The sequence below is a fragment of the Panulirus ornatus genome, chromosome 44 (assembly GCF_036320965.1).
Source record: "Panulirus ornatus isolate Po-2019 chromosome 44, ASM3632096v1, whole genome shotgun sequence".
In the NCBI taxonomy this organism is placed as follows: Eukaryota; Metazoa; Arthropoda; class Malacostraca; order Decapoda; family Palinuridae; genus Panulirus; species Panulirus ornatus.
The window spans coordinates 14513649-14537579 of record NC_092267.1 but is presented as its reverse complement, the minus strand read 5'-3'; the positions used below and the strand labels follow the sequence as shown (position 1 = coordinate 14537579).

The 23931-nt window shown below is 37.0% G+C and overlaps 1 protein-coding gene across 1 annotated transcript in view; it reads left to right on the top strand.

The window, feature by feature from the left end:
- Positions 1-23931, top strand: part of LOC139762775 (FRAS1-related extracellular matrix protein 2-like) — an 84553-nt gene that overhangs the window by 51813 nt on the left and 8809 nt on the right. Inside the window, exons 11-26 of the mRNA XM_071687913.1 lie at positions 1086-1174; positions 2670-2834; positions 3672-3854; positions 6238-6401; positions 8668-8790; positions 12022-12188; positions 13130-13335; positions 13505-13680; positions 14428-14537; positions 14971-15198; positions 16463-16609; positions 16937-17096; positions 19887-20006; positions 22153-22294; positions 22573-22760; positions 23516-23668. Of these exons, the coding sequence (XP_071544014.1) occupies positions 1086-1174; positions 2670-2834; positions 3672-3854; positions 6238-6401; positions 8668-8790; positions 12022-12188; positions 13130-13335; positions 13505-13680; positions 14428-14537; positions 14971-15198; positions 16463-16609; positions 16937-17096; positions 19887-20006; positions 22153-22294; positions 22573-22760; positions 23516-23668 (2521 nt within the window). The remainder of the gene's footprint in view (positions 1-1085; positions 1175-2669; positions 2835-3671; positions 3855-6237; positions 6402-8667; positions 8791-12021; positions 12189-13129; positions 13336-13504; positions 13681-14427; positions 14538-14970; positions 15199-16462; positions 16610-16936; positions 17097-19886; positions 20007-22152; positions 22295-22572; positions 22761-23515; positions 23669-23931) is intronic.

Below are 23931 nucleotides of genomic sequence, written 5' to 3'. Positions count from 1 at the left end.
AGTGGATATCTAAAACTTCATCATTTCACATTCACCTAAGATTACTCTATTGGTAATTTTCTTTCTCCCAGACCTCATAACAGCACTCTTATTAGTAACTTTCATTGTCACCCTCTGTTGTAGACTAACACAGTCATGCATACCATTTTTGTCTTCAGCTTTAATGCTTGATTTTTTTAACAGTTTCTTCAAGATATTATTATAAAGCCCAATGGAAAATTTAAAACATGTAAACATTTTGGTTTGATTGTTACCAATCCATAATGGCATGTTCTTTCATGCTAGTATTGTGAGGACTGAATATTCAAAATTTCTGCTTACAACAGTGTCATGTCATAGCCATGTTCGTAATCCATACTCTCTCCTTACTCATGTCTGTTATTTAATTCATTCTTACATTTTTTCAACTGAGCTGTTGGATTACCTATACCTGCTTTCTTTCACTTTATTCAATCATTGTCATTCTTCCAATGTTCATTTATTCCATGTCTTCATACCCTCAGCCTTTCATCAACACTAACCAATGACTCCCTTTATATTAGAGTAATCATAGGTATTCCTCCCAGCAGTTAAAGGAATTTCCATTCGTAACATTTACATTGTGATTCCCTCTTCTGTATGTGCAACTTTTGGGCTGAATTTGTTAATAGAACTCAAAGCCTAACTTCCTCTTAAGTCCACCACAGTATTATCCCAGTTTCATACCATAGCTGCTGGTAGACTCTAGAATGACATGTGAAAACTTTGATCAGTTTACCTCTAACCTCAGGATACTTGCTCAACCCTATCTCACCCCACCCACAACCACCCATCCCACCTGACCACCACCCACCCACCCCACCAATACCACCATTTGTTGCATGAGTTTTTGTGTTTTAGATACCAGTATCCTCCAAATACATTTCTTGAAAACTTGTTTTGTACAGATACTGTACTACACAATTAATCAAACGTTCACGTTTTTTTAGTAACTCCATTTATTCATTTTACTCGTCTTTTTATTTACAAAATCGAATGCCTGCTTTCTGTATAGATAGACAAACTGTTTTATGTAGTGGTAGATTATTATCCTATACCTTTTGCAGATGCTATACTCGGCAAGATACAGCTGTCGTCACAGAGGATTTTGATGAGAGACCAAACACAAATTCTTCCTTCATCTACTTCCAGCCAGGTACATTCTAATGGACATTGACATGTCTGACATGAAAATGATTTTCGTATTTTAGCCAGGTTCTTTATACGTATGCTCATGCATATATCGTAAATCTTAACAGTACCTCACTTTGTGAAACTGTTTTGGAGTTTTATAAAAACTATGAAAGTATTCACCCTATTGCTTTTCAAGTAATATTTGATGTAACCAGTTGTTCATCCTTCCTTACTTTCCTAATTCATATTGCATTGTTATTAGATTTTGTAAGAATATTTAACAGCCTTTGCCTCAGTTTCAGCAACGGGTCTGATTGGTAGGATTCTCCTCCATAGATACCACACCTTGCTTATCTGTTACTGCCTCTACCAAACCATTGTTTTCCTCAATAGACCTTCATGGCATTACTGATTTTGCTAGCTATCATCATATGATCAAAACTAGAGCTAAATGATGTAAACTCACATGCATCGTTACCTTTTTTTGAACTTAAACTTTTCATTTGATAGATTGCCAATATGGTACTTTTTTGTATATAATCAATAGAATTTTGATATTATCTCCACATTTCATGTTCAGAGATTGCAAATTTTTATTTGAGATTACTTCCTTCTAGATTAAAAGGATCAAGGTCTGTGCTCCTTAGGCCATATCTCAAACTTTTTTTATTGTCATACAACCTTTTAAACTTCAGAGAATTATATTTATAGTTTGATTATATGATTTATTTCAATCGTCCAGTCTCTTGCTTAGTTTCACGTTATGGTCTTTGGTTGTTCTAGTTTGCATCTCAGGTATAACTACTCAGTTTGTAATTACTTTTTTGTATAAAACAGTGAGGAGGCTCTACATTCGTAGGGCACCATTTCTTGAACTTTCGCAACTGTCATATAACTTTGTTAATTTTGATGCATGTTTACTTAAGTTTCATGTTATGGCTTCTGGTTGCTGTCTCTGCAGCTTCCGTAGATCTGTTCTTTGTAGACATCACCAAACAGGTTTGAAAACTTGAAGCTTATGGTAAAGTCCTTCCTCTCTCTTTTCTTTTCCATGATAGTCAAATTTATGGTTTCTAACTCGTCACTGTAAATCATCTTTCATTGTTATCCTCAATAATGAATTATCTTTGTTAGTTCATTTTCCCTCTTAAAGTGTCTTGAACAGACTTGGGAAGCATGTATCAATTTGGATCTTACATTTATTTTGAATAGCTTACTGAACATCTTTCTACTGATATTATATACAGATTTGATGTATGCCAGCAAGCATTGCTTTAACATGTCTCAGAGGTGGATGCACTTCAAGATTTCTTATTCTGCCCACTTGATATTACTAGTTCAGCAATATATCAGGTTAGAAACTTGGTGAATAGGAGGACTGTATTTTTTTTCTTTTTACCTGATTTTTGTAAGAGTTATGATGAAAAGTATAAATTGATTCATCTCTTTGTATATTGCAGTACCTGAATGTACTTAATTGCCACAGATGTTCTTTTTGCTATAACATATTGCTGCAGGAGAGACAGAGCGACCATGTACAGTGATTTTAGTAGATGATCACCGTCATGAGGAAGAAGAGGTACTACATCTAGTACTGGGAACACCAGTATCTACATCAGCTGGAGGGGCACTTCTTGGAGTTCGCAACACTACCACTGTTCTCATCAAAGATAAAGCTGACAGTAAGGACTTAAATTTTCACCTGCTCTGTACTCTGGCTGGTTATGCCCACTTCATTTTCATTGTGAGCCTAATTACAGAAACACTAGAAAAAGGACACCAATATAGAAGGTGAGAGAATATAATGGAGTGCAAAGGAAATAGGCTGCAACAGGCACAACTGATAGTCCTGATACACCTGCTTCCATAAGTTTGGTGGGTCGCTGTCAGCTAATAAGGACAATATAGCCAATATAGGAAAAATGCTCTTGAAGAACAATAGGCAAGTTGAACATAAAAGGTAAGAGAAAATTCACGTAACAGTTGTCCAGTGCTGAAAGTTATTTGTGACGGTGACTACATTTGATTTAATGTTATCTAGATTTACATGTATGTAGTATATTTGATTAAAACTCTTCCGCCAGACCGTCCATCATCTTTAGCAACACCTCTGTGACTATATTGAATATTAGTCTGTGGCTACATTTAATGTTATATATATTTACACATATGAATCTAGATGTACATTTCTGTTGAGTTTGATTAAGTACATTTTTAATGTAGTTTTGTGGTTTCTTAATCAAGATGTCATAATTTTCAAGTACTTTTTGTATCTGCTGATCAAATTCTAATGTCACTTAAAATCCAGCTCAAGATAGAAGTTCTGCTTTTCTTTTCTCTACTACCTTTAATTATAACTTTGTTTTTACTGTTTAGTTCTGCTTTATCGTGCTTGTAATTCTTACATTACTCATTCTTTTTTCTCATCTTCTTCAAGTATCTCTATTCCTGTCCTCTTGCCATTAATCTCATGTCACTAAACATATGATGTCTGCTTTTCTCTTCTTTCCTTTCCTTAGAATCAACAGTGCGACTGGAGGAATCTCGTGTGAGTGTAAAGGAACCACAAAGTGCAGAAGCGCAGCAGGTAGTAAGGTTAGGGGTGTTACGGACAGGGGACACCTCCACAACTGTTGCTGTCAGACTGCACACCAAGGATGGCTCAGCAACTGCAGGGAAGGATTATTTTGCAATTAGCAAGGGTGAGGCTTTTCCAGAGGTCTTGGGTTAGAGTTGCATTCTTCATTTTGCAGCATTTTTATGCTTTGGTGATTTTTATCAGTCATAGTTTTTAGAATAAGTATTTCATTATCACGTGTTAGAACTTACATCAGTTTTGTATTTTCCTACTGTAAATTGATCCTTAATTAGTTAGCGATATTCATATAAAGCAAATGCAATAAATTTGAGTAATTCATTAAATTGATTGAAATTGCAGAAGGCAGGCCTGTAATTGTGCCATATGTTTTTAGTTCATGCATAATTGTTGCTATAAAGCAGAAAAAAAATCAGTCAAACTAGTATTTAATCATGTATAGCCATCCTAATAAGATTCAGCCAGTGTATGTGGGAAATGAAAGCCTTACTCCTTTTGGGATGATACATAATACTATACTGTGGTATAGATGGTTTCACCTTGCATAACCCACTTCTCACCACTGACCTTCTCCCCACACCATTAATTCAAAAATACACACTAACATTGTGTTTTTCATGTGAGCCTATTTCTTGTATTTTTGTTGAAGCTAGATTAATCTGGGTCATTGTCATTATTCTTTAGTTTATGATAGTATCTGGAATTTCTCTTCTACTTCTGATGTTTCTGTTTCTTTAGATTCTTCTTATTAGTTATGTAGAGAAACAGAGAATAGATCTGTTTTCCCCATTTAAGATTACTGAATGTATAGATTTTACATCATTCATGTTGTTTACTTATTTTGTTCTGCAGACAGTGGGTCACTGGGATCCGCGATTAAGAAGACAGTCACCATTAAGAAACAATAGTAAATGCCTTAAATGTATTATTAGAAATGTATTTGTACCAAAGTCTTATGAGTTATTTCCCTGGATAAAACTGTGCCATGCTGTCAGCCCAGTATGATTTTGATTTCTCCCCATTGCTGACTCTCCATAGAGTGCTTGGCTCATTTATATATCTGAAATTGGCCTTCTTATAAGAAGACATGACAATTGAGTAGAGTTCCTTGTATAGAAGTTTCTGCATTTATAGTGTCTATGCTTTTGGCCAAGTTCTTTTTTCATCAAGTTATTGCCATTATTGCAACTTTATACTTGTACAGGTTGTCACTTGGCAACTTTATCCATACTTGTACAGGTTGTCATTTGGCCAGGTTTGATTACTGGGACTTTATCCTTACTTGTACAGGTTGTCTCATCTCCCTCTCATTTGATTTCAGAAGTATGCTTTATCAGTATGCAGACATACTAGTCATTTATCCTTAGAACGCAATGTGTTACCCTGTAGAAATCCTTGGCCATACCTTTGCAGGTTGCCTTTTTCCAACAGCATTCAAATTGAAAGGCATGCTCTCTCAATATGCAGAGATGCATACACACAACTACAGTTAGCTTCAGGAAAGAATCCCAGTGTTTCAGTAAGCCATGCCAATTAATGGCTAATTAGCTGTAGATTTTGGAGCACTAAACATGATAATGATTTTGTGGATGTTGAATTTTTAGCAGTAGGAAAAGTTATTTGCATATCAGTAATCCATTGCTGTTGGAAGAGAAGAGAAAAAGATGTATCAGTTAGCAAACAGGCAGTTCATTTAGTGTGCATGACACATGATTATAAATGTCAGTACACCATCAAATATGGATAATTTACCAAATCTTTCATAGTACTCAGAACTTTTCTTTATACTTCCTCTTACCTGATAAGACTAAAACATTGTTTGAATGTTTTGAATAACCTAGGTCCTGGGGCTTCCCTAAATTTTCATGGCTCACTCTTGTAGGGTTTAAGGGCAGACATTGAGCAAATTATTGTACATTTTTGGGATTATGTTTTTGTTGATTCAAAAGAGAGTGGGGGCTCTCTCGTTTCTTATACTTACTGGCTCCCCTTTAGAAAGAAATGACTTTTCATGAGCTCAAATTCGTTTCTGATGGATCACCAGAATGTTGAGGATTAATGTGGTACATTTTCTCTCTCTCACTTCATTTTCTTGTACCTTTTCCATTTCTTCTTTTTGTCTTTATCCTCGCCAATTTCATTTTTCATTCATACTTCTACTCTCCACATCCCACCTCTCCTCACTGTCACCCATTCTCAAGCTGCTTGATGTGTTACTTTGTGTTCTCTTTTGTTTTCTCTGTAATATTTTACCTTTTTATATATTTCTACTTTTATTTGTCTTCTTATTACAACACCCATCCCTTCTCTGTAATTTGCCATTCCTTTGGTTCTCTCATTCTCCTTGACCCTACTCTTCATTCTGCCGTTTACCCCAACCTCCTTCACCATTTATTTCTAATTTTTCTTTCTTTATTACTCCCTACTTTTTCCACCATTCTTTCACATGTCAACCTACCCTCTCCACCTTTCTACTTGCCCTGTGACAGAGGTTGTGTTTCTTGCCAATGATTCACGAGTGGACGTCGAAGTGACAGTTCTGGGAGATGCTGAGAAGGAACACCGTGAGTCCTTTACTGTTCATCTCAAACCTCTCAGAGGGTCCTCTTCCAAGATCAACATCATTACATCTAAAGTGATTGTGTACATTGAGGTATATCTTATTAATCTTGTTCAAAAGTTTTTCATTTATCAGTATTATATGCATTATTTCTTGCATTTAGAACAGAGTGGTACATGTAAGATCTTTCCAAAGATTTCGTTTAATGCTTATTTCTTTACATTTACCATAGAAATGTAAATAAATAAATTTTGTGATATTCAGATGCTCTAGGTCAAGACTGTTCAACATTGTATTAGCATGTGGCCAACAATAAGGATGACATCTCTTTTGCATGTTAATTTTTCTAATGCACAATAAATGTTGAATAGTAAAGGAAAGTGATATATCAAACTATCATCATAGTTGAAGTACAGATACCACATGCCAGTACTATCAGTTGCATGGCAGCAAAATATGCGTATTGTTGAAAATCTTTGGGTTGTAGCTGAACCACACCTTGGTTACTAGTTGAATATCCCTGATGTAGGTGATGAACTAGCTGGTTTTACACTGAAACGTTAGAGTGAGAAAGGCAGGTAAAGATCTAAAGGAAAAATATCTGTCTGCCGCTTTCTTCTTGCCACAAATTATTCACTTTTGATGATGTTTCCACTTACCTATAAGCAGTTTCTTATATATTCTTAGAGCACGGGATAATTATCTCAGTTTTGTTAATTGTACTGCAGGTAAAGAATGTTGCTTGCCTCAGAGTTAAACAAACTTAAATTGTTCTCTGACATGTGCTCTGATATGTAATTTAATATATGTAACTTATAGGCAAAAATGTACTTTAACTATGATGTTTGGAAAATGCATTAATATGCATTTCATGTGTTACTGCTTGACACATCCTGTTTGATATGCACAAATTAGATACTGTTTAACTATTCATATGTTAGGCGTAGTTTGGATGTCCTGTTTATTATAATACCATATTATCTGGCATAATTATTGGGGTTTTTTTATATTATTTTTTTTTTTATATTATTTTTTTTTTATATCCCTGGGGATAGGGGAGAAAGAATACTTCCCACGTATTCCCTGCGTGTCGTAGAAGGCGACTAAAAGGGGAGGGAGCGGGTGGCTGGAAATCCTCCCCTCTCTCTCTTTTTTTTTTTTTTTTTTTTTTTTTTTTTTTTTCCAAAAGAAGGAACAGAGAAGGGGGCCAGGTGAGGATATTCCCTCTAAGGCCCAGTCCTCTGTTCATAGCGCTACCTCGCTAATGCGGGAAATGGCGAATAGTACGAAAGAAAAGAAAAATTATTGGTTTTCCCGGTATTGATGCGGGAGACAGCGACAAAGTATAAAAAAAAAAAAAATCTCTTTTATTATACAGTAATGTTCTTATGTGCTTGTAGAACTATGTCCACAGGTAAGAAATGTAGTTCTAGAAGGTGAATAACCAATTCTTTACCATGGACAGGGCCCTGTGAACATCCATATATTTTCATTTTTATTTCCCATCCTCTTTCTGTAAAGAAAAAAGGACTCCTTTCAGTAACAGGATTCAGACACTTGCTGTTGTGATCATTGAATGATGCTGGTGGTTAGCTGCCTGGCACTACATCACAGCATCATGACATCATAAACTAAGATGGGTTATTGCATAGTTTTTGAGTCCCTGTGAATGTGTATGAGCCAGCCTTATCTGTTTTATTATGGTTGGAGGATTGTAATCCCCATCAATAAAATGGTGTTTGAACCCCAACCAAGCATGTGCTCTCTCAGATGGTCATATAGGGCTATACCTGCACTGAGAATTGGCTTCTCATCCTTCAAAACCTATATTTTGTACCTATTAATTGTAAAGTTGATGCATTTTCTTTTTGTGTTTTTACTTCATATCATTTTCATCCAACAGTATTCTTAACTTCAAAGATTATTCTACAATTGTTGGGTTATTTTGTAATTATTGTATTTCAAAAGTGGTTAGATCAAATTTTCAATGCAAAATATGATATAGAGCATCATCATTTACCCACTAATGGGAGTTCACTATTTATGGAGACTCTACTGTCGTGGCCACCCCCCCTGATAGAGTTCAGGTGGGAACGGGCATCAGCGATATAAGATAGATAGATAGATAGCATCACCATCAGCCCACTAATGAGAGTCCAAAGAAAAGAAGATAGCTGCTACATGGAAATGAAAAATTAACCAATACTTCTCAAAGGTTGAGTTATGTATGTGGATAACGATTTATTGCATTCTTGTGCATTATTTCATAGGATGCACCAGTGAATTCAAGCTGATAATGTCATAAATTGCAGTAACTAGAGAACATGTATACCATTTCTATGAGAAATATGCCTTGCAGGAAATGAACACAGTGGCAGACGTAACATTCCCAGCTCCACCTGCAGTAGTGTCTCTCAGAGACTATGACCTAGCCTTCTCTGCTCCAACCCCCATTCCAGGCTATCCACTAATATGTATTACGGTCAGTTTCCCCACATTCTTCATGTAGTGATTAAGTCCTGAAACTGTGTTTTATCTTCAGTGATAAGTTACTATCAATCATGAATTACTTTGTGGATTTTTTTCTAAGCTTATGGAATTTTGTGCACCATTCATATGTGAGAAATTTTGAGCAAAGTTGAACTAAGCACAAGAATGAATGTTAGATTCATTTTGAATATCAGTTTGAGTATTAAGCCAAAATAAACTTTAGTAATTACCTATTTGTAAATATCTATATTTTTGCTTAATCTCTTGTTATGATCTCTGGTTGCTCTATCTTTGCATCTTGAAGAACTATTCATTGTCAGTGTGTTTGATACCTTAAAGGTTGTGGTTAAGTCTCCTTTTATTTTGCTCTATCCCATAATGGGCAAACCTATAGTTTTCAAAATCTCCCTATACCTTGATTGTCTCATTACAGATATAATTTATCTGCCCTCCTCTGGACTTTATTCATATGTTCTTACCAATCTTATTATTGTTTATGTTTGATAGATGTTTTTGATAGCTTGGTTGAATCTGTTTATCCATGTACATAAGTGTAGTTTTGTTATATATGAGAAGTCAGTTTTCCTCCTTAACAGTTCTCCTGCTATCATGTTTTGGTGGTAGTTTGGGTGCATTGTTAATGCCATGTTCCTACTCACACATAGATTCATGTACCATGTTTCCAGATAGAGCATACTCAGATTGAGACCCTTTTTCTCTTTGACCCATCTTCATTACTCTGCATTTACTCAAGTTGAATTTCATCAGACATGTATCAGACCAACTCTAAAGCTTGTTTAATGTCCACAAAAATCCTTGTCTAGCCACATATATTTTTAAAGATGATGTCACACATTTTAGTACTGTATCATCTCTCTTTTGGCCTTGATTACCATTTGCAGTTGTCATGGCATGGAATTGACAAGGTTCCTGAAGAATTCTAGGTCCTAGTTTTGGGTCCATAGGGTCTTGATCCTTTGAATGAGGCAAGGGACTGATGAGGTGTTGCAGGAACCAATCTTGATTTTCGTATGGATCAAGCATTTCTCAATTGGATTAAGGTCAGGGGGGGAGTTCGGAGGCCACTCCAACAGTTAAATTTTTTTCTGATCACCAAGTCATCACCTTTATGGCATTGTGGCATGATGTATAAAGTGATCACACTTATAAATCTCATAAAAAGGTAGAAGATGGTCCTCTAGCACCTTTATGCTCTGCTCTCCATTTATTGTAGTGTTTTTTGGTTGGAATTACAACCCCCTACCCAGTGCACTACTAAATCAACCCCAGATCATCACTTTATCTGTAGGTTTTGCTCTCTTCAGTGTGAAATAAAAGTCATACCAGCTGGCACCCTCCTCACCTTCCCTTGCCTCAACTGCACACATTTGAAGAAACTATCATAGTAAAAATCACCTGACTCCATTGTTACCCACTCCAATCCTTGTATTTCTTTGCAAATTTGAGTCATTTGCATTTCATTCTCTTCGTACGCATGGGTTTGTCAGCTGGCTCGTGAGAGGGGATGTGAAGGTCCTTTTGCAAGCAATATTAGATGGTTCTTTAAGAGATTTTTTGGGAAGTTTTAGAGTCTTTCTTGAGTTGGCTGCTGAAGTGCAGAGTTTTTTCAATACTTCTTTGTCTTAGGAGGTTTTCTACAGAGCTAGATGTCTCCCTTAGGTGACCAGGGATAGGTTTTGTTGGTTGAATGATGTCAGGGAGGCCACAGATGCCGATAAGCAAGCGGCCAGATTGGGTGTTTTGAGCACCCAGTACACCTAGAAATTTCATATATCCACATTTTCTTGCTTCCAGGTAAGAATTTGTATTTTCTCCGTAGAAAGGTAAGAGCCAGCTATCTTGAAGCACAAGTGAAATGCATTTAATACAGTGCCCAGAAGTGAAACTTCCAAAATGAAGTGGCGGCTAGGAGGAATAAAGAGGAAACGTCCCTATCTAAAGATAGCCTGAGGCACACAAAGGTGGATTGCTGGTGTTCAAACCTTTAGAAACACTAGTTTCGGTGACTAGATGTATGATGATTTCACCCTAAGAGCATCATATGCTTGTATCTGCAATAAACCGAAGCAGTGTATCACCATTGAAAATATATGGAGCAGACAAGGTTTTTTTGCAGACACTGCAATTCCCTTCTTGGGATGCAGTAGACCTCATCATTTCTTACTTCTCTTGAGACCTTAGTGTCATACCCAAACATATCCTGTTTCATTTAGTAGCTAGAATTGATATGATACTGATTTTGATAGCAATGTTATCCTTATAAGTGTTTTTAGACAATTTTACATATAAGTTTGTTGAATGTTATGGTGCTATTGGCTCCTCAACCCCTGATCATACCGTGTTGATCTATCAGATATGTTACTGTTGATCCCATAAGTTTTATCTTTGATGTTTTCTGTCCCTTACTGTTAGTTCTTCATATCTAGATGCTGGCTTCTCTCAATTTTTAATGTTAATTCCTCTCTTTTCTTTCTACTTTTGGTTTCCCACATATCACTTTAAGTCTCTTACATTTTATGTTAAATATCTCTCATCTTACTGTCTTCCTATCTTATACCTTACTTGTTGGACCCTCATGCTTTGCTTTACTGTTAGCCCTTCTTGTGGATTACTAATGGTTATGTTGACATCCCTTTTCACACTGTGCTGCTGGCCTTTCTTATATCTTACTTTATTCTAATATTTTACTATTTTTCACTTGGGACTGTTGGCGCTGCTAAAGCTTTCACTATTAGCCTCACTTATACTTAATTATTGTTCACTTTTCCACCTAGCTCTTTCTCACACCTATCATATGGTCTTTTTCATGCCTGTTAGTCCATCTTCAATGAGACTGTTCTCTTTCATCCCATGCCCTTGGTCACCTTTGCACCTTCCCTTTCATGTCATGCATATGAAATTATTACCATCTGGCTCTCTTACACATGACTCATTCTACATCACTCCGTACTCTTGGCTCTTGTAACACTAGAATTTTGATTCGTATCACTCCATTGCATTAAGCATTATCTGACCTAATTGTTTTTCCCTTTAATGCCTTACTGTTGATCCTTTTCACATCTGACTTTTACTCATTATCTTTATGTCTCAGCTGCCTGACATTTCCTTACTCAGTATTATTGCCTTTTGCTGCTTTCACATTGTTTGCTCCTGTTTAACATTACCTATTGCCTCTTTCTCACTCAACTATTGTCTCACTCAGGCATGCAATATGAAGTATCCAGACTTCACTAAGACAGGTCCAATTTGCATAAAACAAAGGATCAATGACACGTTGTCCACTTTTCGCTGGAAAGTAGCAGCACCCTCAGGATTTGATGGTGTGACAAAGGACTTAAGGGATGTCTCTTCTGATACCTTCTTTTCCAGGTAGGTTTCCACAAATTTCATCATACTATAAAGAACATAAGAATAAACTCTTTACCAATCCCAAGATCTCTGTACTAAAAAGCCCCATCCTCAGGTCTCTACTCTAGAAAGAGTCATTTATTATTGCTAGAGCAAAATAGATATTTATTGGTCAGAAGGAGATTTCGGAGGGAAAATTTTGTCATGCAAAGTATGATTATAATAATCTTGGAGTTTACTGTGAGGTAATGAGTGTATCACAGTTGTTATCACTAGTAATAGCTAGAATGCAAAATGGAAAAGCAGTCCATCACATGAATTTTGAAAAAGTATTTGAAAACACCACTGATTCTTAGATTCAAGTGTAACAAAAAAGATTTGTTTGATATAACCTGTTGTGCTGAATGTTGTTATATCTTTATGCGTGAGCCATTTATTAGAGAATCATTTTGAAATTTACATGTCAAGTTTTCATAGAGTTCAGAATGTTTTGTACGTAGGCCACTTAAACATTCATTATCCCTCTTACCGCACCAAGACACATTTGTTGCAGGATGTAGTACATTGCACCAAGCCACATTTGTGGCTCTAAACCTTTGTGACCTCATTTGATAACCCAACATTGTATGACTTTACATATCATCTATAGAGGTCAATAGCAACCTAACAACACAGCTGGAAACAGTAAAACATCACAGTTACCCATAAATAGCCAAAGAAAGTGGAACTACATCATCATAATCAAAAGCTAGATTTATGCACTGACTATAATATGTATTATCCCATTAAAAGAAACAAATTCTTTTGCATTATTATGCATATCTTTCAAGAAAATCAGGTTGTTTTTAATTTATTCATGTAAGTAATGTTCAGCTGCATGAATTACAAGTAAATACAAAGATAGCATGTGTAAAAATTCTTGTAGTATGTAAAAATTATGTAACATTACACTACCTTTACAGTACCCATGGCATCACACTGGACAGTGTTTATTTTTCTACTGGAAGTCAAGTTCAGTGTCTTGCCAGAGCTTACTCCATAGATGAAGATGCAGGCCTGGAGTTGGCTTCAAAACCTGTGACAGTGGGTAAAGAAGGAGGTCTGTGTGCCCCAAGATATGAGGGTACCTTTGGTGCTGATCCATTTACTGCCAGGTTGCACTACACAGGTGAGTTGTGATTCTGAGAATCTTGATGAAGTGTTGTCTCTGCTGATTTTCAGCAGTTGATTTTAAGTTTGTTGAGGTCCTTGTCACTAATAAATATAATGTATGTTGTCTCATTTATAGTGTACTAGTTCCAAGGTCTTATTGTCTATAGCTCCATATTCTTTTATAGGGCCCAAAGACCCCAGCCACCCTAGTTTGGTACGAGTAGAAGTGGTGATTCCCCACAGGGATGGTATGATCCCCATTATTTCCACCCGCCCACTAACCAACTTTGAGTTGACTCTGTCCAGGGACAGCATCCGTATTGGTAACCATCGCTGCTCCAACTTACTAGATTTTCATGAGGTAAAACTGTTATGTTTTGTAATGTATTGCTGGTTGTTTTACTTTATGACTTGTGGGACCCCATTTTCGTACAATGAATTATTTAATTTGCAAATTTTTTATGGTTGCTAATGAAAGTAATGTGTTTTACTGCATGTTTTTGTTCAGCACATTTCATGGATGATGTATATTCATATACACATGTCTTCACACATCTTTTCTCACTAGGCACTCTTTAGCAATGAAAAGTCTATCATGTTTTTGTGTATGTGGATTTAATGATGAGTATACTTGTCCGTGTCTGTGTGTTAGCTATTACATAAGGGTCCTGAGTTTATAGGATTAAAGAAATATGTACATGTACATAGCCTTGTAATAGAGATTATTATCATATATAACCCCAGGACCCTTTGTATAGGGCTCCTGCAGCTTTAGAGCTGCACAACAGTCACAGGCTGGGAAATGATGGACTCCTTTGGAATGAGAAGTTCCTCAAAGAGACTCTACTCCTTTTCATCAGTTAATGAAGAGTGATTGCCTGCTATTGTTGTTAACCTGTTGATACTCCCTAACTATGTATTATCCCTGCAAGTCATGCAGGATATCCCCATTACCGTTTTGTATGCAATTGGCCACATTCTTTTCATGTGTTTACATATATTTGTGTAAGAGCATACAATCCAAAGTATTTATCTTTACACTACCAATCAAAGTAAATCATGTCTTGGACTCTGCAACTGTATTAATTCATAGCTTTTTTGTTATTAGGTGAGGACACGGCATGGATTTTTAACCAATGATACCCAAAGGATGGATATGATTGGAGAGATGGAGCCTTACCAATATTCTGCCCTCCTCCGCTCACAGCCAACCCTCAGGTTTGTCTTTTTTTCATCTCATGGATATCTACACAGTACCTGCATCGCTACCAGTGGTGGATGTACTACTGTATGTTCATAGTCAGTATGTATGCAGTCATCTAATGTCATTTTGAACACATGTCCTAATAGTCATCAGTGGTATAGCTTTGAAATATAAGTGTATGGAATGGGAATGAATGGCATGATCACCAAAGCTTGCTGTTATGGAAACTAAAATCTGCCTCTGATAAAGGCTTTCTAAGCAAGTAATGTAAATGGATGAGGGTTTAAAAGGACAAAGGTATGTATATTTTACTTACATTTTATTGCCATATGATCTTAATTTTTCATGATATATGTTAAAGCATTATGGAATAAAAATGTATGTTAAAATTTTGGATAATATCAAAGCCACATACTGTATAGTTAGATGAGTGATGGTTTGATTCAGGTTCTACCGTGCACTGGATGTTGAGTCCTGCCTGTGGCGATGGGTAGGTTACTACACGATGTCTGAATTAGTAACACAGTGTGGTGGTGACATCACCACTGATGGACAGGTCCTTGATGCTGTCTTGAGCTATGTCAGTGTTGCAGTTCCACTCTATGTTTCATACATTTTCCACTCACCTGTGGCTACTGGCGGATGGCAGCACACAGATCTCACAACACATCTCAGGTACCATGAACTGAGTTTCTGTTTTGATTCTTGAATAGAGGATACATTGGCCCAAGTCACCTGAAGAGAACCTTCAAGGAGAGAGGTGTTCTTTATGATGCTAATGGTTTGTGTTTTTAGCCACAGTCACAGTGATACTCTCATGCTGATTTGGCACATTGCTCACATCTGTATTATATCTACTTTCATATCTGTTGTTTTTTGTGTCTCCTTCATCCTTTCTGTAACTTTTGTTACTCCCCTACTTGTGCTTTTCTCCTTATGCATACATATTGTGTTACTTCACACTCATTTCCAGATGTCTTTATTCAGGCATGTTTCACCTTTTTTGCCTGTTTATCCAAATCAGCATGTAAAACCTTCATTGGATATGTTAAGAATCACTGTTGGTTCTTTAAAAGTGTTTGGAGCTATGATAGTTTTTAAAATATTCTGTGTTGTGAATAGGGGAAGAGTTGGCTTGATAAAGATTATTTCTCTAAAGTTTTTTAATACTATTAGATCTTTTCTTATTTATGTAAAATAACACAAAGAAAAAGCTGCATACTTTCTATTTGTTTATTTATTTATACTCAACCGCTGTCTCCCACATTAGCGAGGTATTGCAAGGAAACAGTCGAGGAATGGCCCAACCCAACCACATACACATGCATATACGTAAACGTTCTATTTATGTATCTTTTTGCTTTTTCCCATATTCAAAGGTGGGAGTATGATGTTCCAGCAGACTCTTCTCTTCCCATTTCACTAACAGACCATCTCCACACCTTCAGAATTTGCATATTTTCTCACAAATGAAGTAGTTTCCTCCATTGCACATTAGAATAATGTATGAAAAGAATAAGGATTTCCTTATCCATCGTGACATGACATGACTGAAAGAAGGAGGTAGGCAGAAAAACAAAGACTTAAAAGAAAAACAGGAGAATAAAGACAGCTAATTATGTAAATTTTGTGAAGGATATTGAAGAGTTATGAATATGTGGTACTCTAATAAGTCATGCTGCTTTGTGAATATGGCTGAAGAAGAGTTCTGTCATTAGAGGAAGCGATATCTTTCTGTCTCATGATGTTATCATAAGAGACTTGGGACATCAGATCTAGTTACTTGAAAAAAATCAGATACCCTCTCTGCTAGGAACATGTACGTCAGAGTTGAAGTTTAATTTTTGTTGAAAGAAATTTGCATGCTTTTAAGTGAAACAGAATATTATGCGTGAGAACTCGATGAGTAGATAGATAATTTGATGTGTTCCCTTGCCAGGCTAAGCTTTGTGTATGACACAGCCATCCTATGGCATCAAGGTATTGGTGCCCCAGTGACTACTGACTTCAATGGCTTCCTTTACCCAACTGCAATGAAGATTAAGGATGATGGCTGCCTCATTGTGAGGTTTCGCACTGAGGCCAGGTAGGATGAAAGCAGGTACACCTCAGGCCAAAGACCAAAAATGGTATTTTCTAGGATATATGATAGTATCCCACATACAGAGTTTGCAGTGGATGTTAGGGCTGCTGTGGTGAAAGAGTTAAGAAAATTATTTAAATTCAATTTTTAGATTCTTGCAACCAGGCACTGGTATCTTTAAACCCTTTATTTTATACATTTGTATAGCACCTTGTAAAACGATATGTTATGACCTGTATAGGTTGTTAAATTTCATCAATTTTCAAATGATTTTATCATTTTTTACTGTAGCTTGAGATAATATTAATTCAGGTTATCTGTGTTACATAGGTTTCGTGGCATATATCTGGAGGAGCATCAAGCCTCAGAACATCATAGCTCTGTGTCTTCAGATGACCACCCTGATCTATCATTCACCCTCAGTCTTCTTCGGTCCCAGCCAACCTATTCCCAGCCAGAACAGTACTGGCAGTTTGTCTCAGATTTTGCAGTAAGTGTAATGTATTTTCATCAAGTGTGTCATGAGTATGAATTATGGTGGTCAACTGATGACAAAGTAACACTGTATGGAGTTAATTTCAGGTCAAATTTGATTTTTTAATACATTTTGACACGTATAAGACTCGAACAGAATAATCATTGCTGCTGAAATTAGATGAGGTATTTACCTTTGCCTTCAATGCACATCATAAAGATTACTTTGTAATTTGAGATACAAATTAAAGTTTCATTTCTTTAATTCAGATCATGAAAGTCTTTCCATTTTTTCTTATTTACCTCACCAATTATAAACTTCAGGTTATGAACGTTATTGTCAATTTTTTTGCTTCAGATAAGGGCCCTATGAACATCTGAATGCGCAGTTGCTTAGTAGGGTATTCAGACATTATTTCACCCTTCAAAATAGGGTTTATCCATAGCATTTCAACCTCTCCATCAATAATACTCATGATGCCAGCATTTGAGACCCAGTAACCATAACTGTAAGTTGCTTAGGTGGGGAGTTTGTGACAAGCTGCCAGCTGACCCCATCAGTGACATGCTGAAACTTGAGCTATGAAGACCTGTAGACTGTTGCTACTGACAGTTTGCTTCATGGTTTTTTAATCTCAGAGAATTTACGTGAGATATTGTTTATTTTGTCATCCAGGTTTCTTTATCATTAAGAAGCATTCATGTTGGATCCTAGAGTTGATACTCTTTTCACAGCTGTGGCAGTTTGCTAGAGCCCATGCTGTATGGTAAGTGGCTTCTGCTTTGGCTTTCTTTACAAATCTGTTATTGTTATTATTAAAGGGAGATTAATGGCTTTCAAAAACACCTTCATTGAATTATACTATCTATGTATCTTTCTTTCTATATGTTTGATGCCCATTCCCTCCAGTAACTCCTCAAATTTGGTTAAGCTTCCTTGTGTGGATCCGGATATGCTGTCCACATTAGAACATTATCCAGAGTGAAGGTTATAGTGTCATTTTCTGTCTTAAGTGCTTTCCTTCATTCTTTCTTGTAGATCCTTTGCCTTCATGAGTATTTGCTCTCAGATGCTTATAGGACTCTCCATTTGTGAGAAGTGTAGGTTTTGAGGTAAGAATTGTAGGTTTTCTTTGTTTACAGAATTAGCCTCAGAGGTGTGAAATGTAAGTCAAGACAACCTTTCATTTGGTAGGATCCTGAAGCATTCATCAATACTCAGTTGCATATGAAGTTACATAACCATACATCAGTTAGTGGCTGAGACCTGAATTCATGCCTAAAACAAAGCAAGATGTGGACACACAGAAAAACATGGATGTGAATGCTGAGACTAGTAGAATAGTTCTTTCTCAGCATTTTAAAGGTAACTAAGAACCATATCTCTGCTCTAGGCAGAATCATTTAAGCATCTTATCATTTTCTCATTTTGTGCTCTCTCGCTCTCGCCCTCTCTCGCTCTCACCCTCTCTTGCTCTCGCCCTCGCCCTTGCCCTTTCTCGCCCTCTCCCTCTCCCTCGCCCTTTCTCTCCCTCTCCCTCTCCCTCTCCCTCTCCCTCTCCCTCTCCCTCTCCCTCTCCATCCCTCTCCCTCTCCATCCCTCTCCCTCTCCATCCCTCTCCCTCTCCATCCCTCTCCCTCTCCATCCCTCTCCCTCTCCATCCCTCTCCCTCTCCATCCCTCTCCCTCTCCATCCCTCTCCCTCTCCATCCCTCTCCCTCCCTCTCCCTCTCCCTCCCTCTCCCTCTCCCTCCCTCTCCCTCTCTCTCCCTCTCTCTCCCTCCCTCTCTCCCTCCCTCTCTCCCTCCTTCTCTCTCTCCCTCTCTCTCTCCCTCTCTCTCTCCCTCTCTCTCTCCCTCTCTCTCTCCCTCTCTCTCTCTCCCTCTCTCTCTCCCTCCCTCCCTCTCTCTCTCTCTCTCTCTCTCTCTCTCTCTCTCTCTCTCTCTCTCTCTCTCTCTCTCTCTGTGTGTGTGTGTGTGTGTGTGTGTGTGTGCAAGGCAAAGGCTTTAGTGGTTAATGAGTAATAGTGGTGGCTATTAGCTTGTAACCACCTCACCACTGCATCATAACATCATAGACATGAGTGGGTTACTGTATGGTTTCTAAGTATGTAGGAACAATCATCAGCAGCCCTCATAGGTTTCATCTTAGTCAAAGATGTAAACTGTCATGGATACATCTGGCTTAGGGGGCTAAAACAGTGGCTGTGGTAAAGAATTTTTTTCTTTCTTTTTTAACATCAAAACCTACATTTTTCATTAATTTTTTAGACTTATGATTTGCTTTTTATTTCAAAACTTTATCTTGATAGGTTATTGCTAAATGTTAATGCTTGTGTAGAGGTTATTGCTAAATGTTGATGCTTTTGTAGAGGTTGGAGACTTCGCAGAATCTTTATTATTTCCTCATTTCTCACCTTTTATTATCATACAGCCATTTGCGTTACCTTTACTTTTATCTTCCATACCAAAAGTGAGTCACATTAGTTTTTTCACCTTCCAAACTTTAGTTATACCACTTAGCTGTGGTAGCTGTCATTCTGATTTTTTCTTCTTTTTCTTCATATATTATCTTTACCTTAATTTGATAATCTGCTTCCATGGTGCACTTTCCCTCTTAGTGTACTGTTTCCTCATCTCTAGTTTATATTCTTCATTAATTTCCAAATTTTCCCTATCCATCTGGTATATACCTTTCTTCTGTTGCTTCATATGGCTACATGTTTTGTCTTTATTCACCAATTGTAATTACTTCATCATGATTATCCTTATGTATCCTTTTCTGGACTTATTCTGTATCTTTTCAGGTACAGGACTATAGTGGATCATATGTGATTCATCTCCTGCCATGTACAGTGAATGAAGATGTGGCTTACTCTTTTCCCCTCATCTGCAATCCACAGGATCTCATCATGTTTGATCTGAAGGTTAGCAGATTTCTGGTTTACATTATATTAGTTCCTGTTGCTGTTTTAGCCCCAGGATCCTTTCACTTTGATAGTCCATGAAAGATCTTTGAGAGTTTTTTGTTTTAGGCTAGAGATAGGCACTCAAGGGTTAAATGGTTTGCATTCAGTTGGGGGAAAGGTGATAGTAGTAGGAAGGATCTTGGGCAGAGTTCTGTTCAGTGTTTTATGCTTATTGTGAGAGGTGAAGACCAGGTCTCAGGCATGACATGACACTTGTTTTTTCTTGGTAGTGTAGGTTCAGAAGGGTTTATTTTAGGCAAGGGTGTGTTGAGAATGTGGTGGCACAACTCTTTAGTATATGGAGGGTTCATTCTGCTAAGAATTTAAAGAATGCAGTGTTAGATTAAACCCCCTTATCTTTGTTAAGCAAGAGAGCAGATGAGATCTGTTTTGCTCATGCATGATCTTTTAAACTGCCATGTCCACCTAGAAGGACTCTACTCATGAGAAGTTTAGTCTTTAGTCGTTCTAAACTTTGCTTCTTAAGTTCATTGGAAATAATCCTGTTTGGGTAAAATACATACACAGGTTATGATCTTAACTTTACCTTTTATAGGACAAAATTACAGAAAAAGGCACAACTGTAAACTAAATTGTTGAGATCTTTGATCAGCCTTTATTTTCCCAAGAGGCTGTGGATCGGAACAATTACAGTGAACCCTGGTGCATTTTTTCATTTATGTGTCTTGATCTACCCTCCCACTCACTAGACCAAGGGTTATAGAAGATCTCAATGCAACCCATAGTTTTGCACCGTTGAGTGGAGGCTCTTGAAAGGAAGGGAAATACCCCCATGGGAAGTGGATTTCAAAGTTTCCAGTGAGCAAGCATGATAGTGTCTCCTTCCAAAAGCCCTTCATTGATTTAAAGAAAGCATCAAACAAAATATTAGAAATTATGAACCAGATATTGAAAAGAGAAAATAGGAAGAATTAATCATTTGTATGTGTGTTTTTTAGATTATGTTTTTTTTGGCTGAATTTTACGTTCTCTTGAGCCAGTTATCTTTTCCCAAAAAGGCTTAGGGGTGACACCATTCTAAAACATTACCTTTCATTGGACAGTCAGACTCAAAATGTTTATGACTGTAGTCAGCCTGATAGCTGATTTTGAAGACGATTCCTCATATTCCTGAATGCTGAAACCTGTTTCCAGTATACTAGAAAATGGACATCTGATGATCAGGATGATCCCAGAGTTAGGCTTCTCAATATTGTCTGATTCTGTTGTGGAGAGCAGTTCAAAAATCAAAGAAATACATTTATTCATTGTACAGCCCAGGCCATGGCTGTCTGGCCTCAGAGTTGTATAGATTGACTGTACACCTTTGCAAGAAGTGAAGGAAAGGCATTTCCATAGTTTTCTGATGTAAACTTCCAGGATTTGTCATTCTCATCCTCTGTATTTTCTGAATTGTTAGAGAAATTTCATAGGTGAAGACATTTCCACTGTTGTTGACCACAAAATAACACATGTGAAACAACTTATTCTTCCTAGAAAAAAGTTTTGGGGAATGAAGATTTTTTTCCCCACAAAAACAGAAAGACTGAGCAGGAACAGTGACAGTAACCCTGGTTGAAGAAAGTACTTCACAGAGTATTGTCGTGATGGACTCGCCCTCCTTCCCCTGTGAAGACAGTAAATCAACACTCGACCCCTCATTAATAGGGTATTTCAAAGATGTGGCATATGAAAGGATAACAAAGATATTTTATACATTTTGTGACTAAACAGCATCTCTTAGAGGGGAAGTTTTCCAAAATATTCTGGTATCATTCTGTGGACCACATTACAAAAAGTTCTTGCCTTCATCTCCTTTCTTATCACCTGCATGAAGAAGGTAAAAATGAAAAAAAAAAAAGCATTGCCTCCTGTAAAAGGACATTTCTAGAAGGTCTCAGGTAGTGGGGGTTTGGCATATATTTAAAGCAACCAACTATCACCGAATCCTATTCCTTATCATTTCTTTGTTCTCATGAAACTGTTTAGACAACTTAAAGACATAAGTCTTCTCTTAATGTCTCTTATTAGTATTCTCCTCCACCCTTGTTGCCTTCATTTTTGCACTGCACTTGTCCAGAATTACTTTTCATTTTTGTTATAGGTACGCTTCCAGCAAGTGTCAGATCCAGTGCCAGAACAGTTCAGCCTAAATACTCTGTTCCACCTGATGAGGCAACGGGACCTCTGGCTTTCTGAACTCACCACAGACTTTGACACAGAGTCTGATGTCTCTTTCTATCCAGGTTAGCTCAGTATTGGTACACACTGATTATATTTTGTAGCACGTTGGTGCTCTGGTAACAGGAAAAGAGAAGTTGATAGGTGTGCAAAACTCAGGTTGTACACCAAACCTTTTGGGTCATTTTAGTCAGATTACTCAGATGATAATTTTCTCTTAAGGAGTTTTATCTCATTGAGAGAGTAGCCATTGACATTTGTTTCAGACATTTGGGTAGTTAGTTATGACCATGTTATGTGGACTGTGTTCATGATTAATGTTCTAAGTGTTTTCCTTTTGCAGGTGATAGGATATATGGGCGTATTATGATTGATCCAGTACAATCACTCGGAGAGGGTTTCCATGTGAATATTGAGAAGTGCTTCATCTGTACTGGTGTTGATGGTTATATCCCCAAGTATAATCCTGACACTGATGAATATGGGTGTGTTGCTGACTCCCAGAATCTGCTCCACAACTTTAAGATTATTGTTCGTATATTGCTATGATAACTTTTTGCATGACCAGTAATCTTGCTTGTACTTTGCTGTAGAATTGTCCATAGACTCACTTGCTAGTGTTATTATTATTTTTATCATAGCTAGAAGTAGAAGGGTACTTGCACATTACAAAGATTATTTATAGTATAATGATAACGTTAGCTCGGTATATGGTTTTGATCTTTTGCAGTACACTGATGATACAGCAGTATGTTTTACATTACAGTTAGGATTCCTAAGGATGTACTTTTAAAGTTATCATCAGTATGGAGCAAGTATTAATTTCTTAGCATTTTAAGTGCACATCTTTTGTAATCACTAAAACATAGCAAAGAATTTTTAGAAATTTAGAATTAATTGTATTGATAATAAGTTCCAGCTGTAATTATTTGCAAACTTCGAAAATGTCTGACATGATATATCCTATATGTATGCTTTTGCTTTCCTTATTATTCAGAGTCAGGCCACAATTACTGGTGTAGAACAGTAGACTTTGGGTATCCCTGCAATAACATGCGATACATTGTCCATTACTTTGTGGCTGCCATTCTATGATTTAAAGTGAATTATTTTTTTTTTATTTACAAGAAAGTGAATAGATTTCTGGTTTTATGTTATTGCTAAATGAAATCCAAATGATGGTAAATGATAGAGACATAAGAAGTGTGTTTCCTTTCAGCAGATTTTTCATCAGCTTCCTTCGCTCTTTTTTACCTAAAGTTCTATCCTGGTCTTAATGATTTCAGGACAAAGGAGCCCCAGACTCTGTGCACCTAGAGTATCATAATGTTGGATTTGATGCCCGCCTTGCAGCAGATGATCCAGACCCTGATATTATTGCACTTATTAACCAACCTGCTGCTGATGGTTTTTCACTGGACTCTTCACCACTCTTCCAGGTTATGATCATGCCTTACCAGGAGTGCATTACCATATTGTTAATGATGATGTTTGTTGATTCATGTAAGCACAGTCACAAATATACTTTTTTTTTTACTTTCATATTTGATCTCTGTCTCCCGCAATAGCGAGGCCATATCCGCTTACGTCCTAAAAAACTTTTTTCGCACTTATTCACTCTATCCTGCATTAGTGAGTTATCAAGAACATATGACTGAGCCATAGAGGAATATCCTCACTTGCCCCTTCTCTGATCCTTCTT